A 17,517-nucleotide genomic window follows, 5' to 3' on the forward strand; every position below is an offset into this window, starting at 1 on the left:
CCTCTGCTCTCCAGTCAGCTCCGACTTTGGCAAGCAGTCAAGAAGGGAACAAGAGAGATGGGAGTTCTCTGAGTATCTGACCCCTTACTGGCCATTCAGCCATGCAAGCTGTGAGACCAGCTTAAAAAAAAAAAGTTGCCTTTCTTTTCCTCTCTCCCCTCTGACAAACTGCCTCTTTCTCCCTCCACCATCAGGGAGGGAAAACAATGGCCAGCCTTAGCGTTCCCATGAAAAGGGGCAGTCACACAGGGTGTGACCACAGGCCGGCTGTAACTGCTCCAGGACACTGCCAGGGGCCGAGAAGGGACAGCTCGGGTTGCTCCAGCTCAGACTGGTCCTGGCACAGTCAGATGGAGGAGCCAGAGCTGTGATTTGCTGCAGGACGCCATACTTGCAGACTGGGCATCCTTCTAGGAAGCACGAGGTTCTCCTCTCCCCGAGATGATACCTGGTGTGCAAGTCTTCTTTCAGAAGTGCATAGATTACACTCTGTGTTTCTTTCCTTGTTGGTCTTTTCAGGATAACTGGGGGCCCTCACCTAACCCCAAGTGTCTCTTGTGTTGCTTTCAGGACTTGGGGCGCTCACCCAGGACACACCATGGTGCTTCAGCCAGGTGAAAGGCACTGTGGAGATTGGAGCCACAGAAGGTAGGAGAAAGCTCCTGCTCCCCCTTTTCCTTGCCTCCTTTGGGTTTGAGTTGGTTCCAGATCTGAAATGTTCATCTCTGTGTCCATGAATGTAAGTCCCCACACATCCCAGAATAGCATTCTGAGCTAGAAATGGATTTAATCATCTCTTTCTACCCCACCTCCTTTTTTTTTCTGTTGAAGCTTATTTTATTCCCACTAATGAGGCAGCGCTGAAACAAACTTTCAGTGAAATTGGTTGGCAGAGAGAGAGGCTGAACCAGGCAAGTCTTGTTTCAGGATGGGCTGTTAGTTCTATAGGATTCTCAAAGCAAACATTTCAAGGTGGTCAGGCGTTCATCTCATCCTTCCATTCCATGTTGAAGATGACTTGCCACTGTACCTGAAACATATGGGGAGAAAGAGGAATTCAAATTTGACTTGAATACAAAGTGTGGGTACATTGATTCCCAATATCAGCATATAATTTCCTTTCTGGCTCTCAGGAGATTATCCTATTCCAGGTTCTTTACCTGGGATAATGCATTCCTTTTCCTCCTCCTGAAGTACTTGCATTTAATTCTCTTCACTTTCCTCCCTTATAAGCCTGAACTTGGAGACCTTTAAGACTTTCCCATAAGATGTCTGTGTTTCAAAACAGCTTAGTGATAGGCAATTGGAAGGAACTAGAATGGCACTTCTGGGTGTTTTAAATAAAGCTTTACTTGTCATGGCAGAATGCAGTAAAGATTGCCTGAAGCAGGGTATACTGCATGGATGGTAGGTATAGATACCGGGTGTGGTATAAGGCAGGTCTAAAACTAGTATCCATGAGTGAGGATGTGAATAGTTGACAGAGCTGAACCTGAATACGGAAACTAACATGCATAAGTGCATGGAAACTTTTGGGTCATTCTATAGCATTATAATTCTGAGTAAAAAACTGCTTAAAGAAAAATTATTTTGAGTAATGTGGAGGAGGTATTTTAATCTGCAATCTTGCTGTAATTCATTTCTAGAAACACAACATAATTAATGGCAGATATCATAAAACCAAGCAATTTATGGATAAAGAGAGAAAGCACTCTAAGATTAATTAATGACTAAATCTGTAGAATTATAGTTTTCTGTAGCACTTGCTAGTTTTTCAATGTACAGTCAAATGAAGCTTTACAAACAATTCTTACAAAGCCCCTGTGAAGTAGACAGAGCAGGTTTTAGTAGGCCAATTTATGTTCATCTAATCAAAAATATTTGTGTCTTCTATATGGCAGCACTGACCTAAGCCCTAGGGAAAAAGAGAAGGGAAAATGCCTTACTCCCTAACCTTATGAATCTTAAGAAAACTGAAGCTCAAGTTAATCAGTTGGTTTAAATCTTGGCTTTGATTCCAAATCACTTGTGCTTTTTAAATAAGAGAGACTTCCAGGCCTTGGGGATACTGACTTAGGGTTTCAATGACCAGGGTGATACAGTGTATTTTAATGAGCTCATCAGATAATTCTGAGGATGTGGACTGGCTTTTGGGATCACCAGGCTAGATGATTTGTTCCAGATTATCCGTTACTCTCAGACTCTGGACTTAAATCTTGTCTGTGTGACTGGCTCCCCACCTACTATAAGGACTACGAGTATCTACTCAAGGTACAATCAGTGGAGGACTTACTCTAATAAGTGCTTAAAACAAATGAATAAGAATGTAGGCATAGCATTTGCACAGTGCTTTGCACTTTGTGAGTACCCAATATTTGTAAGCAATTATTACAAATATTATAAATAGACCTTCATTCTAATTTTAACCCTCACCAAAACCTTATAAGTGGTAGGTGTTTTTATTCCCACTTAACTTATAAAGATATTAAAGCTAAACAAATAAATAATGAATGAAGTCTTTGCCAAAGGCTCCCTAGCTAATCAACGGGTGAGCTGGGTTTCAACGGAGCCTACAGGATCCCAAGCCCAGCTCTTTAAACACTGTTGTGAACACAGAGATTGTCACATTGTAGGTTGGGATAAGGCCCAGGAATTGGCATTTTTCACATATGCCCTTTTAATCGTCATGGCAGGTGAACAGGAGATGGGTTTAAATATCTGCTGCTCATAAGTAAGTACTGTAACTCACTTGAACTAACTATTAATGGAATCATAGAGTCAGAGGCAGAATGATAATCACTCTTAACTTTTGTCTTAAAAAAAAATCACTCTAAAGTGGTGGAAAAATGGAGAATCACTCTTTAAGAGGAGAATCAGTTTGGACCCTAACATGTCCAACTAATACTACCTCAATGGCAGTTGAATATTTGTTGAGTGAATTAATGAGTGACCTTCAATTAATAAAAATCAAGGTTCTTAAAAATTAGGTTTTTTAAAATTGGACTGCTCTATCCAAGTTGGTTTTCTGCACTGTTCAAAGTCAATAAAAATTATTCAGCTTTTTTTTTTTGCTTAATGAGTTTCCTTTTTTAAAAAACTGAGTATCATTGACTTAGAATATTGTGTTAGTTTAAGGTGTACTTAAACTAATCACAGAAAGTGATTCAGTGTTATACACTTTTCTTTAGATTATGTTTCCATTATAGGTTGTTACAAGATATTGAATATAATAGGTTGTTACAAGATATTGAATATAATGTACTATAAGGTAAATCCTTGTTGTTTATCTATTTTATGAATGATGAATGCTAGTTTGTATCTATTTTTATATAGATTCATTTGTATTATTTTTAGATTCCACATATAAATAATATATAATATTTCCCTCCCACTTTATGTATTTCTATGAATGATTTTTCTGTTCCATTTCTACTGCTTTCTAGCTGGTAACCTTCGCCAAGTCACTTAATGTCCCTGTGCTTAAGTTCCCTTGTCTGCAAAATGAAGCTAATAATATAGGTATCAATTAGGATGGTGTGAGGGCTAGATGACTATGAAATCTAGGTTGTTATAAGATGCTCAGATCACATTACCTGCTATTACTGTATTATAAAGGCAGGGCTGAGATTAGGTAAAGTGACAAAAATACAGATAGATATTTTAATTCAGTATTTTTTAAAAACCAAAATTACTGAGACGAATCCATGATGAACAAAATATCAAAATGCTTAATAAAGAAACGATCAGTATTACTAATTTATTTTTCAAAGATCAATATGGCTCAGCTTGGCACTGTTACTGCTGATTTAATTAAATGTATATCATGAGTATCAACTAGTAGGCTAAATTTTTTTCACATTCCAAATTATTTAGTAGGCTATTAGATGATTGATACTTTGGCCATCTGATGCGAAGAACCGACTCGTTGGAAAAGACCCTGATGCTGGGAAAGATTGAAGGTGGGAGAAGAAGGGGATGACAGAGGATAAGATGGTTGGATGGCATCACCAACTCGATGGACAGAAGTTTGAGTAGGCTCCAGGAATTGATGATGGACAGGGAAGCCTGGCATGCTGCAGTCCATGAGTTGGTTATGACTGAGTGACTGAACTGAACTATAAGTCCAACAATAAATTTAGTGAGCACTCATTAGACCTAAGGCACCACCCCAGAAAGTGAAAGTGTTATAAAGATAAATATAGTCCAAGCTTTCAGTGAATGCACCATTTAAGGGGAAATAGGCATTGGTACAGGAGAATAAGGCATTACATCAACAAATATGATAAGGGCAAGGTGAGCTAAAGACAAAGTGCTTTGTTAAAGACTAAAGTGCTTTGAATACAAGAGACTGAAATCTCATGTATTTGAGGTTACTATTGAAATAGTTCTTATCAGAATTCTGATGAGAGGCAATGTGGCTTTATTAGTGAGGAGAAGTTGTAGATGATGAGAAGGGAAGAGACTCAGTATATATTCTGGGAGTAAGAAAGTGGACTTTAAGGGAGAGGTAAAGTAGGGAATTAAGAGAGCTCCCAGGTTTTGGCCTTGAGCCTGGGCACAAGTTACTGAGGCTGTGAGAAATGTGGAAATGAAGCATGTTTGGGGATTTCCACCCCTCTCTAATGCTCATGCATCTGTGAAATAAACTAGCAACAGACAGATCAACAGGAGAAAACATATACAGATGCATGAACTTTGACTATGAGCATGGAGGCAACCCAGGTAAAAAAGTGAATACTAAAAAGGCAGTGAGATTTGAAAGTTTACCTACCATCTTATTGCCTTATCATACTGTTCATGGGGTTCTCGTGGCAAGAATATTGGAGTGGTTTGCCATTCCCTCCTCCAGTGGACCGCGTTTTGTCAAAACTCTCCACTAGGACCCGTCTTGGGTAGCTCTGCACAGCATGGCTTATAGCTTCACTGAGTTATGCAAGCCCCTTTGCCATCAGATCCATGAAGGATCATGTTTTATATACTGTCTTCATAGTGAAGGATAGAGGAGCCTGGCATGCTACAGTCCATGGGGTCACAAAGAGTCAGACACAACTTAGCGACTGAACAACAAATGCCATCTTAACAGGGGAGGGGGAAAGGATGTAGGCCTCTTAGAGGAGAATGAATGATTTTTAGGAAAGACGAATGATTTCTTAGAAGAAAAGATGAAAGAGATGAGACCTGGTGACAAAGTTTCTGAACAGTGGTGTCCCCTAATCTTCTCTCCTGTAATAAGTCTATCTGTGATAAGTCAATCTTCTCTGGTTGACAAGATTCCCAGGGAGGGGACTTATAATGTGACCATGAGTTCCTTTTGGAGAATCTTTCTTAAGGTAGATAAAGAGAATTCAGAGAAAGCCTCTTCCTACATGTGCTGTTTTTCAAATGACTTCAGCTCAAAATAATCAAGAGTCAATATATCAAAGTAGCATGCTTTGAGGTTGCATGTCCTAAACTCCTTTCTGGAGAGAGATCAAGAGCTTCCTTTTGAGCATAAGTGTGAAATGTCTGTAAGACACTCAGGGGTAGATACTAAGAAGGAAATTGTATGTGAATGTGGCTCTTTGGAGAGGGAATGGGAGATGGAGCTGGGAGGCAGGGTGGCATCAGCAACTAGATGATATTTGGAACCAGAGCTGGAGGAGACCACGTATGTCATACAGATCATTTGACGTGCAGTCACCCAACAATTTGTCTGTGACCTGAAGCTTTCCCTCTTGCTCGTGGTTGCTGTCTAAGCATTATTCACTTTAGTTCTTGGAAGATTCAGAGTTTCTGATTCTCCATGTGCAAGTCTTGTGTTTGACTTGCCTAGGATGCACGTTTCATATGTTAATAATACCTGATTTCATCTCATGCAGTTTTATACTACATCATCCTAGGAACACTTTACATGCTGGAAATAGGCTACACTGGACATGAGACAATTTCTTGAGATGTTGCGTATGAGTCTGTGTGTGAGAAGTCAGAAATATCTGGTGGGATTTCTTGGGTTTTTTTCTTAGCTGTCATATATAAGCATTTTCTTTCTGCCACTACAATTCTAGGATTTTTTATTTGTTCCTCATTCTACAATTCTTTAACACCTATCAGTATAGGTTATTTCATCTTATTCATGAGAAATAGACATTGTGTTCTGATTTTCTGCATGGCAATAACCTCCTTTCCTGACCCTTCCAAAAAAGACAAGTCATAGAGGGAAGGATGAGGCAGTCTACTGATTCAGTTGCCTTCAGTTCAGTTCAGTTCAGTCACTCAGTCATGTCCGACTCTTTGTGACACCATGAACCTCCGCACACCAGGCCTCCCTGTCCATCACCAACTTCCGGAGTTTACTCAAACTCATGTCCATTGAATCGGTGATGCCATCCAACCATCTCATCCTTTCTCATCCCTTTCTCCTCCTGCCCTCAATCTATCCCAGCCTCAGGGTCTTTTCTAGTGAGTCAGCTCTTCGCATCAGGTGGCCAAAGTATTGGAGTTTCAGCTTCAACATCAGTCCTTCCAATGAACACCCAAGACTGATTTCCTTTAGGATGGACTGGTTGGATCTCTTTGCAGTCCAAGGGACTCTCAAGAGTCTTCTCCAACACCACAGTTCAAAAGCATCAATTCTTTGGCGCTCAGCTTTCTTTCTAGTCCAACTCTCACATCCATATATGACTACTGGAAAAACCATAACCTTGACTAGATGGACCTTTGTTGGCAAAGTAATGTCTCTGCTTTTTAATATGCTGTTTGGGTTGGTCATAACTTTTCTTCCAAGGAGCAACTATCTTTTAATTTCATGGCTGCAGTCACCATCTGCAGTGATTTTGGAGCCCAGAAAAATAAAATCAGCCATTGTTTCCACTGTTTTCCCATCTATTTGCCGTGAAGTGACAGGACTGGATGCCATGATCTTAGTTTTCTGAATGTTGAGCTTTAAGCCAGCTTTTTCACTCTCTTCTTTCACTTTCATCAAGAGGCTCTTGAGTTCTTCTTCACTTTCGGCCATAAGGGTGGTGTTATCTGCACATCTGAGGTTATTGACATTTCTCCTGGCAATCTTGATTCCAGCTTGTGCTTCTTCCAGCCCAGCGTTTCTCATGATGTACTCTGAATATAAGTTAAATAAGCAGGGTGACAATATACAGCCTTGACGTACTCCTTTTCCTATTCGGAACCAGTCTGTTGTTCCATGTCCAGTTCTAACTGTTGCTTCCTGACCTGCATACAGGTTTCTCAAGAGGCAGGTCAGGTGGTCTGGTATGCCCATCTCTTTAAGAATTTTCCACAGTTTATTGTGATCCACACAGTCAAAGGCTTTGGAATAGTCAATAAAGCAGAAATAGATGTTTTTTTCTGGAACTCTCTTGCTTTTTCGATGATCCAGCGGATGTTGGCAATTTGATCTCTGGTTCCTCTGCCTTTTCTAAAACCAGCTTGAACATCTGAAAGTTCACGGTTCACATATTGCTGAAGCCTGGCTTGAAGAATTTTGAACATTACTTTACTAGTGTGTTAGTTGCCTAATGAAAGAAAAATATCAGTTTGGCTACTGATATATGTGATATACCCTAAACTAAAAATTGATGATAGTGAGGACCTTTCTAACAAAACAGGACTCCTCTACCTAGAACATTTGCAAGAATGTCAGATCTTTACTTTGATGTTTGAGAAATGTGCGGATCGTAGGAATGATTTTTCAGGTTCCCTTCAGTCATCATGACTCTCTGCTGTCACCCAGAAAGATAAAGACTGATTGGGTTATCTCAAAGCAGTGTAAAGACTTTGACCCTCTCGTTTTATGGAAAGAAGCCTGTGATTGACAGATAACCTTTCTTAAATGTTTATGCCACATAAACGGCACAGGGTGATTGTTACGTTACCTCACAGATCTTAGCCTGAATGATGTAAAATAGAGCCTTGCTGGCCTCGCTTCTCCCACTTCTGGATGTATGCAGTGGCATCTATGATAAAAACCTCTACTTTGGGGAAGGAGAACTCTTGTTTTGGGACAGACACTTTCTGGTTCAACAACCTCAAGCCACCAATATAGGGTTATGAATCAAGCTGTAATTTGAAGTCAGTTATCTTTAACTTTAGGCTGGGTGAAGCTACCCAGTTAGTGACCTTAGGTCACTGAATGATTTTCAAATATTATTGTGCATACGAATCACCTGACGTGCTTGCATGCTTGCATGCTGTCATGTCTGACTCTGTGAGCCCACGAACCCCACCAGGCTCCTCTGTCCTTGGGATTCTTCAGGCAAGAATATTGGAGTGGATTGCCATTTCCTCCTCCAGAGAATCTTCTTGACCCAGGGATCAAACTCGCATCTCCCGCATCGACAGGCAGATTCTTTACCACTGAGCCACATGGGAAGCCCATATGAATCACCTGAGGACGGTGTTCAAATGCATATTTCAAGGTCCTACCCTTACCGATTCTGGTTCAGAATGTCTGAGATGCCATTAAAAACCTTGCACATTTCACAGGCATCCCAAATAACTTTACCATAGGTCTTTCCTGCTTGTAATGCAGGAGACCCCGGTTCAATCCCTGCATCAGGGAAGATCCCCTGGAGAAGGGGATGGCTACCCACTCCAGTATTCTTGACTGGGAAATCCCATGGACAGAGGAGCCTGGCAGGCTGCAGTCCATGGGGTTGCATGGGGTCGCAGAGTCAGACACAACTGAGTGACTAACACTAAACTATACAAGAGACACACTGAGAAATTCTGTTTGTTCTTTCCTGACATCAGGGGGCTATTGTGAGAGCAGAGCAGATAGCATATGTGAGCGTATTTTGAATGCTTTTTAAGGGAAGTCAGAGTGCCAATAAATACAAGGTTACTGTGCAGCCCAGTTCTCTGCCCCAGGCACTGAAGGAAGTAAGAACCTCTCTTCTGTGAGTCAAAAGTCAGCCCGGAATCTCCTCTCTGCATCCAGTCATCTACAAAGGGATTTCCTACACAACTGTACTTTGAACTGGGCTCCAATCCGCTGGAAGCAAAATTGGTCTGATTGTGAACAAGTTGACATGAGATGAAAGCATTTTTCTCCACTCTGATGGAGGATGTCTTTTTGCAAGAGAGCTGTGGGTTTGCCATGCTCCGAGGGTGCCTTGGTGAGAAGTGGACTCGCAGGAAGCTTGCAGTGCTCTGTGGGGGAAGGGAAGCAGATCCTCTGCACAGCACTGAAGTCAGACATCCTGTTGTCTCTGTAAGCATTAGGTAACGAAACCTTTCTGAGCCAAGAAAGAGAAAAAGCTCCATGGCTGTCCATTTCACCCCTGCCCAGATGTCAGTCACTTTGAATGTGTTTCCTCAGCAAATATTTATGGAGCACCTACTATTTGTCTTCTCCAACACCACAGTTCAAAAGCACAATTCTTTAGCGCCCAGCTTTCTTTATAGTCCAAATGTCACATCCATACATGACTACTGGAAAAACCACAGCTTTGACTAGATGAACCTTTGTTGGCAAAGTAATGTCTCTGCTTTTTAACATGTTGCCTATGTTGATCATAGCTTTTCTTCCAAGGAGCAAGTGTCTTTTAATTTCATGGCTGCAGTCACCATCTGCAGCGATTTTGGAGCCCAGAAAAATAAAGTCTGTCACTGTTTCCCCATCTATTTGCCATGAAGTGATATGACCAGATACCATGATCTCAGTTTTCTGAATGTTGAGTTTTAAGCCAACTTTTTCACTCTCCTCTTTCACTTTCATCAAGAGGCTCTTTAGTTCTTCTCTTTCTGCCATAAGGGTGGTGTTGGAGAAGGCTCTCAAGAGTCCCTTGGACTGCAGGGAGATTCAGTCAGTCCATCCTAAAGGAAATCAGTCCTGAATATTAATTGGAAGGACTGATGGTGAAGCCGAAACTCCAATACTTTGGTTGCCTGATACGAAGAACTGACTCATTTGAAAAGACCCTGATGCTGGGAAAGATTGAAGGCAGAAAGAGAAGGGGACGACAGAGGATTAGATGGTTGGATGGCATCACCAACTCAATGGACATGAGTTTGAGAAAACTCCAGGAGTTGGTGATGGACAGGGAGGCCTGGAGTCCATGGAGTTGCAAAGAGTCAGACATGTCTGAGTGGCTGAACTGAACTGAACACTATGTGTCAGGTACCAACTGGGGGAACAAGACCCCATTGCTTCCATCCTGTGAGCCATTTACACTCTCCTGAGGGATAGCAACAAGTGGTTGTCAATTGCAATCCGGGTGAGTGTGGAATGGACTAGAGAAATAGTAAGCCACCTAGTTCAACCCACTGTGAAGTGGCAGAGGGTGGCAGGGGAGGGTTGCTATGGTAACTGCCAGCCAATCTTAGATCAAAGAAAGGAATAGGAACTAGCCAGGCTTTTTAAACACATAGACCCAAGTTTTATTTAGGCTTATTTAGGCTTTCCTAGTGGCTCAGACAGTAAAGGATCTGCCTGCAATGCAGGAGACCCAGGTTCAATTCCGGGGTCAGGAAGGTCGCTTGGAGAAGTGAATGGCTACCCATTCCAGTATTCTTTCCTGGAGAATTCCATGGACAGAGGAGCCTGGAGGGCTACAGTCCCCACCCCTGAAGCTTTGTTGACAAGATCTTGAAAAGTACTGCACAATTCTTGGCCACAGTAGAGTAATAATAATGATAGTTCTATTTAATCAGACATCACTGGGCCAGGTTCTATAATAACTTTAAATATACTATCTCATTTCATTTTTGCCACAACAATAAGTTACAAGGCCATTTAATCTCGTTTTAGAGTGAAGGAAATTGAGACTCTGAAAATTTAATGATCTGGAGCTTCCCTGGTGGCTCAGTGGTACAGAATCCACCTGCCAAGGCTGGAGACACAGATTCGATCTCTGGGTCAGGAAGATCCCCTGGAGAAGGAAATGGCAACCCACTCCAGTATTCTTGCCTGGGAAATCGCATGGACAGAGGAGCCTGGTGGGCTATAGTCCATAGGGTTGCAAAGAGTTGGAGTTGGGCACAACTTAGCAACTAAACAACAACAAAAAGTTTAATAACCTACTCCAGTAGCACACCTGTCTGACCTCAGAGTTTGTGTTCTTAACCGTGGTGATAGTGCATCCCTGGAAAATAGTCTGGTACCAAGAAGGGGCTCAGTGACTGCTTAATGAATAGGGCCTTCAGCAAGTAATAAATATCAACAAAGCAAAAAAAAAAAAAAAATCATGGTTACCATTAATGCAACACTAATGAATGTTTACAGGGGAATGAAATAGCTCATTTGAAATAATTCATCATTTATACACATAGCACTTTTCTGCTTTTAACATGTATGAGTTATTTATTTCTTAAAATCCCCATGGGAAATAACTAGAGTAGGTTTTATAATCTCATATTACAGAGATAAAAGAGATAGTATAGATATTACTGATAGTAGATAGATTATTCCTCATAGAGATGAAAAGATTAAGACAGATAGAAATAAATTTTAAATTGTCCATGGTCTCCTAGAGACCAGAAAGTAAACTTTTGAATCCTATACCAGCGATTTTTCTTCTGCTCAATATAGATTGAGCAATATAGATTGCCCAGTATACACAATATAGATTGATAGTGGCTTTGGGGTTGGGAGTACTGTGTTCTAGAAGCGCTAACTGTGAATTTAAAACATGGTTGACAGTCTTGAGAATTCAGGGCACTGGTCATATGGCAGCTCAAGGGAAATTCTTCCCTCAAGATGAGTTTCCCTACAACAGGAAAATTCATCTCAAAACTTATGGAACAGTGAAAGAGTTATTACCTCCTCTTTAGTTCCTGTATACCTACTCAGTACCTTCTGAGTTATAGGCATTCTAGGCCTTGGAGATTCAGTAGCAGAAGGGGTAGACAATAGATAAAGTAAGTGGAATATAAGCTATAAAGTTATAAGTGCAATTGCGGAAAGTAGAACAACGGAGGGTCTAGGGATGTGGGTGTTCACTTTTAAATAGGATGATCAAGAAGTCATGCAAAAGGTAACATTTTGGCAATGAGATGAAGAAGGTAAGAGAGCAAGTCATGTGGATGTCTGCAGAAGCAAGTTCCAGACAGAGGTAATGGTCAGTATAAATGTCCTGAGGCAAGAACTTGTCTGTTATGTTCAGGGACTAGACATGTGGCTTTGTTGTTGTTGAGTCGTTCAGTCGTGTCCGACTCTCTGTGACCCCATGGATGGTAGCACACCAGGCTTCCCTGTCCCTCACCATCTCCTGGAGTTTGCTCAAACTAATGAGTCATTGATGCTATCCAACCGTCTCATCCTCTGTCACCCTCTTCTCATCCTGCTTTCACTCTTTCCCAGCATCAGGGTCTTTTCCAATGAGTCAGTTCTTCACATCAGGTGGTCAAAGTATTGGAGTTTCAGCTTCAGCATCAGTCCTTCCAATGAATATTTAGGGTTGATTTCCCTTAAGATGGACTGGTTGGATCTCCTTGCAGTGCAAGAGACTCTCAAGAGTCTTCTCCAGCCACCACAAGTCAAAAGCATCAGTTCTTCAGAGTTCAGACTTTATAGTCCAACTCTTACATTCGTATATGACTACTGGAAAAACCATAGCTTTGACTACATGGATCTTTGTCAGCAAGGTGATATCTCTGCTTTTTTAATATGCTGTCTAGGTTGGTCATAACTTTTCTTCCAAGGAACAAGCGTCTTTTAATTTCATGGCTGCAGTCACCATTGGCAGTGATTTTGGAGTCCAAGAAAATAAAGCCTGACGGTTTCCAATTTTTTTCCCCATCTGTTTGCATTAAGTGATGGGACCAGATGCCATGATCTTAGTTTTCTGAATGTTGAGTGTTAAGCCAGCTTTTTCACTCTCCTCTTTCACTTTCATCAAGAGGCTCTTTAGTGCCTCTTCACTTTATAAGGGTGATGTCATCTGTATATCTGAGGTTATTGATATTTCTCCTGGAAATCTTGATTCCAGCTTGTGCTTCATCCAGCCCGAGAATTTCACATGATGTACTCTGCATATAAGTTAAATAAGCAAGGTGATAATATACAGTCTTGATGTACTCCTTTCCTAATTTTGAGCCAGTCCATTTTTCCATGTCCTAACTGCTGCTTCTTGACCTGCATACAGGTTTCTCAGGAGGCAGGTCAGGTGGTCTTGTATTCCCATCTCTTTAAGAATTTTCCACGGTTTGTTGTGATCCACACAGGCAAAGGCTTTAGAGTAGTGGGGCTGGAGTTGAATGACCAAAGGGAGAAGTTGTGGGAGGTGAAGACAGAGATAAGGAAAAGCAAGTGCAAGTAGGGGCCTTAGAGACCATTTTATAGACCTGAACTTCTGCTTGAATGAGGTAGAGAACTACTAGTCACAAAATGCTCATGTAAATAGCAGGTCAACAATAAATGGTAAGGTGCTAAGGTCAGAAGCAAAGAGCACAGTTGAGCTTAGGTCAATGTCATGTCCATTTTTCACAAGATAAGCCATGAGGCACGTGTCCCCCAGAGCTGATTAATTCCCTGGCTGGAGTATAGCATGCAGGACTCAGATTCTCTCCATCTCCCTGCTTTACTGCTCTTAGAATGTCAGCTTTGTCTCAAGACAACTGCAGTCCATTTAGGGCATCACACTCAAACACAACAAATTCTGGTGTAAAGACATTGTTGTGGGTTTTTTGTTTTGTTTTGTTTTTTACAATTCCTTTGCAGTGTCCCTAACAGTTTCTTATAATGGCCCTTTGGCCTCAGTCTGAGTCATATACCCACTTCTCAACCAACATTAACAAGGAGAATGGGATTAGCCTAGCTGTCCTACACAGATCAGGCTTGCACAGGAACTTGAAACAGCATGATCATCTCCAAGTAGAAGATACTATGATAAAATCTGGGCTTTCCAGCAGGAACCATGTCAACTACAGGAAGCAGAGGCAGATGAATTCTGTTGCTGAATGCGTGCTGAATTGCTTCAGTCATGTCTGACTCTTTGCAACGCCATGGACTGTAGCTGGCAAGAGTCCTCTGTCCATGGGATTCTCCGGGCAAGAATACTGGATTGGGTTGCCATGCCCTCCTCCAGGGGATCTTCCTGACCCAGGGATCAAACCTGTGTCTCTTATGGCTCCTGCACTGGCAGGCGTGTTCTTTACTACCAGTGTCACCACTGGGCAAAGGGTAGAAATTCATTGGCTAGTTCTTTGTATAACATGCAATTCAGTTCAGTCACTCAGTCGTGTCCCACTCTTTGCAACCCCATGGATTGCAGCACACCAGGCCTCCCTGTCACCAACTCCCGGAGTTTAGACACTTTGGGCTCCAGTAAATCCAAAGGCCAAGCTACTGTAGGCTGACTTCCTTAAAGCTGGTATCTGGATGTATGAGACGCCAACTTGCCTTTTGTTTTCTTCTTGTGTTACTAATTAAGCAGGCTCATCATCATGCCAGCTTATTCCCTGTGTTATTTGTCAATGGAATTTAAAAGCTGATAATAAATAATTAAGCATATGGACACTGTGGAGTGGTATGTGGTTTTGTGCTCAAGGTTTCAAGGAAGCATTACGGCTTTTTCTTCAGTGTTTATTTTTAATTTATTAGGTAGAGCTTCTTTTAAAAAAAAAAGAAGAAGAATGTAGATACCTTTATAACAGTATGATTAGGGGTAAGAATATTTAATTTCACTCAGCTACTTGTTTGGTAAATATTGGGTACTAGCTGTTGAAAATACAGCAGTACTTGAAATAACCAAGGTCTTTTGTGTTATGGCGCTTTCACTGTAGTGAGTGAGAAAGACAATGAATAAAGCAAGCTTTTGGAAGCACAAGGTAATTTCAGATGTTGACAAGCTATAAAGAATATAAAATGTGGTACTGGGGTTGTGGTTGCATGAGGTGATGGGGAACACTACCTCTCATGGTTCTGTGAGATTCTGTGGTTCTGTGAAGCTTTTTTTTTTAAAGAGGTGAGACCCAAATAATGAGCAGAAGCCAGGTTCAAAAGAAGTGTTGGAAAACTGTGTTGACCCAGGGAACAGTAAGTGCAAAGGTCCTGAGGCAGAAGCAAACTTAGTATGACCAGGAGGAAGACCAGAATGATGGGAGTGGTGGGTGGGGAAAGAATGAGGTCGTGAGGGAAGCAGCAGCAGGTTCAGGCGAGGCCTTGAAATTCATGGCAATTACTTTGTGTCCTTTTCTGGCTGTTACAGCCATTGGAGGTTTTTAAGTATGGGAGTACCCTGATGTTTTTAGAACTAGTAATAAAATGGAGAATTGGCCATTTGACCTTCCAACAAAGCCTAGAGCGTTTCATCCCAATGGAGAACTTCAGTAATGGAACTTTCCCTAAAGTTGTATTGAGAAAGTTAAATCTCATCTCAAACTCAGGCTTTTTTGTCATGTGCTTGTTTTGTTTTGCATTCAACCCCGAGGTCTGCATACTCACCTCTCAGAATTCAACGTTACATGTGGTCTGGAGCTCACTGTGGACTCTTTGCTAAGGACAGGAGTAGTTCACAGTAGGAAAGAGTAAAATTTAATTTTAGTCAGTGCCTAGAATTTTACTTTCAAGGCATTGTTGAGATCACTTTAATTGGGGAGTCCACAGAACTGAGGCATCCTTTGTTTATATATAGTTCAGGGAATGGAGGGATCTATTTTTTAAAAATTTTACTCTTTACCATGCTGGGCATTTCTGAACATTTGTCAGCTCTTTAATAATCGTGATTACCTGTTTTTCAGGAGTGATTCTTCTGATCACGGTTTAAAACAACCTTTCCCCACATTATGGCAGAAGTCAATTCTTGGTGTGAGCCTACTCTATACCATTCATCAAATATATCAGGCAATTTCAATGCTGACAGGTCTATGCAAACACTATTCAAGCAATAATGATTTCCAAATATTGATACCATGTGCCTATTTTCTAAGGAAAATGGATGATAATTTTCTACAGCTTACCATTTACACATGCGTGAGAATTTACATTCTTCCTTTTTATTAGTCTATGATTGATGTAAAGTACAGCTTCTCATGAGATGTATCTGAGAATGTGTTTCAATAAGTGATTTGCAACTTTCTAAAGATAAGCTGTCTTTACAAAATATTGTTATTTAATAGCACCTTAAACCAATTCATGAAGCTAAAACTGAAAAAGTAATTCACAAACTTTATTTTCCCCATGCAAATAAAAAACAAACAGCAATAGCAAAATACCAGTCAGCTTTAACTTTTTAAATATTCAATTCAGTTCAATCACTTAGTCGTGTCCGACTCTTTGTGACCCCATGGCCTGACTGCAGCTCACCAGCTCAGATTCATGTCCATTGAGTCGGTGATGCCATCCAACCTTCTTATCCTCTGTCATCCCCCTTTCCTCCTGCTTTCAATCTTTCCCAGCATCAGGGTCTTTTGCAATGAGTCAGTTCTTTGTATCAGGTGGCCAAAGTATTGGAGTTTCAGCTTCAGCATCAGTCTTTCCAATGAATATTCAGGACTGATTTCCTTTAGGATTGACTGGTTTGATCTCTCAGTCCAAGGGACTCTCAAGAATCTTCTCCAACACCATAGTTCAAAAGCATCAATTCTTTGGTGCTCAGCTTTCTTTATAGTCCAATTCTCACATCCATACATGACTACTGGAAAAAACACAGCTTTGACTAGATGGACCTTTGTTGGCAAAGTAATGTCCCTGCTTTTTAATATGCTGCATGGTTGATCATAACTTTTCTTCCAAGGAGCAAGCACCTTTTAATTTCATGGCCGCAGTCACCATCTACAGTGATTTTGGAGTCCAAAAAAAATAAAGTCTCTCACTGTTTCCATTGTTTCCCCATCTATTTGCTATGAAGCAATGGGACTGGATGCCATGATCTTAGTTTTCTGAATGTTGACCTTTAAGCCAACTTTTTCACTGTCCTCTTTCACTTTCATCAAGAGGCTCTGTAGTTCTTCGCTTTCTGCCAAAAGGTGATGTCATCTGCATATCTGAAGTTATTGATATTTCTCCTGGCAGTCTTGATTCCATCTTGTGCTTCATTCAGCCTGGCATTTCATATGATGTATTTTGCATATAAGTTAAATAAGCAAGGTGACAATGTACAGCCTTGATGTACTTCTTTCTGGATTTGGAACCAGTTTGTTGTTCCTTGTCCAGTTCTAACTGTTGCTTCTTGACCTGCATACAGATTTCTCAAGAGGCAGGTCAGGTGGTCTGGTATTCCCATATCTTGAAGAATTTTCCACAGTTTGTTGTGATCCACACAGTCAAAGGCTTTGGCGTAGTCAGTAAAGCAGAAGTAGATGTTTTTCTGGAACTCTCTTGCTTGTTTGATGATCCAGCGGATGTTGGCAATTTGATCTCTGGTTCCTCTGCCTTTTCTAAATCCACCTTCAACATCTGGAAGTTCATGGTTCGTGTACTGTTGGGATTTTAAATATTGGGTTGGCCAAAAGGTTCATTTGGGTTTTTCCATTAGATCTCACAGAAAAACTCAAACAAACTTTTTGGCCAACTCAATAGTTGTATTTCTTTTCAAATAAAATGATACTCAGTATCTCTAATCCAGACTTGAGGAATCAGGA

General features: G+C 41.0%; 1 protein-coding gene across 1 annotated transcript in view; it reads left to right on the plus strand.

Annotated features, from left to right (window-relative positions):
• Positions 1–285: 285 nt before the first annotated feature.
• PPP2R2B (protein phosphatase 2 regulatory subunit Bbeta) overlaps positions 286–17,517 on the plus strand; it is a 514,293-nt gene continuing 497,061 nt past the window's right edge. The window contains exons 1-2 of the mRNA XM_043465073.1: positions 286–451; positions 571–648. Of these exons, the coding sequence (XP_043321008.1) occupies positions 599–648 (50 nt within the window). The 5' untranslated portion in view covers positions 286–451; positions 571–598. The remainder of the gene's footprint in view (positions 452–570; positions 649–17,517) is intronic.

This window comes from Cervus canadensis, chromosome 4 (genome assembly GCF_019320065.1).
Source record: "Cervus canadensis isolate Bull #8, Minnesota chromosome 4, ASM1932006v1, whole genome shotgun sequence".
Lineage (NCBI taxonomy): Eukaryota > Metazoa > Chordata > Mammalia > Artiodactyla > Cervidae > Cervus > Cervus canadensis.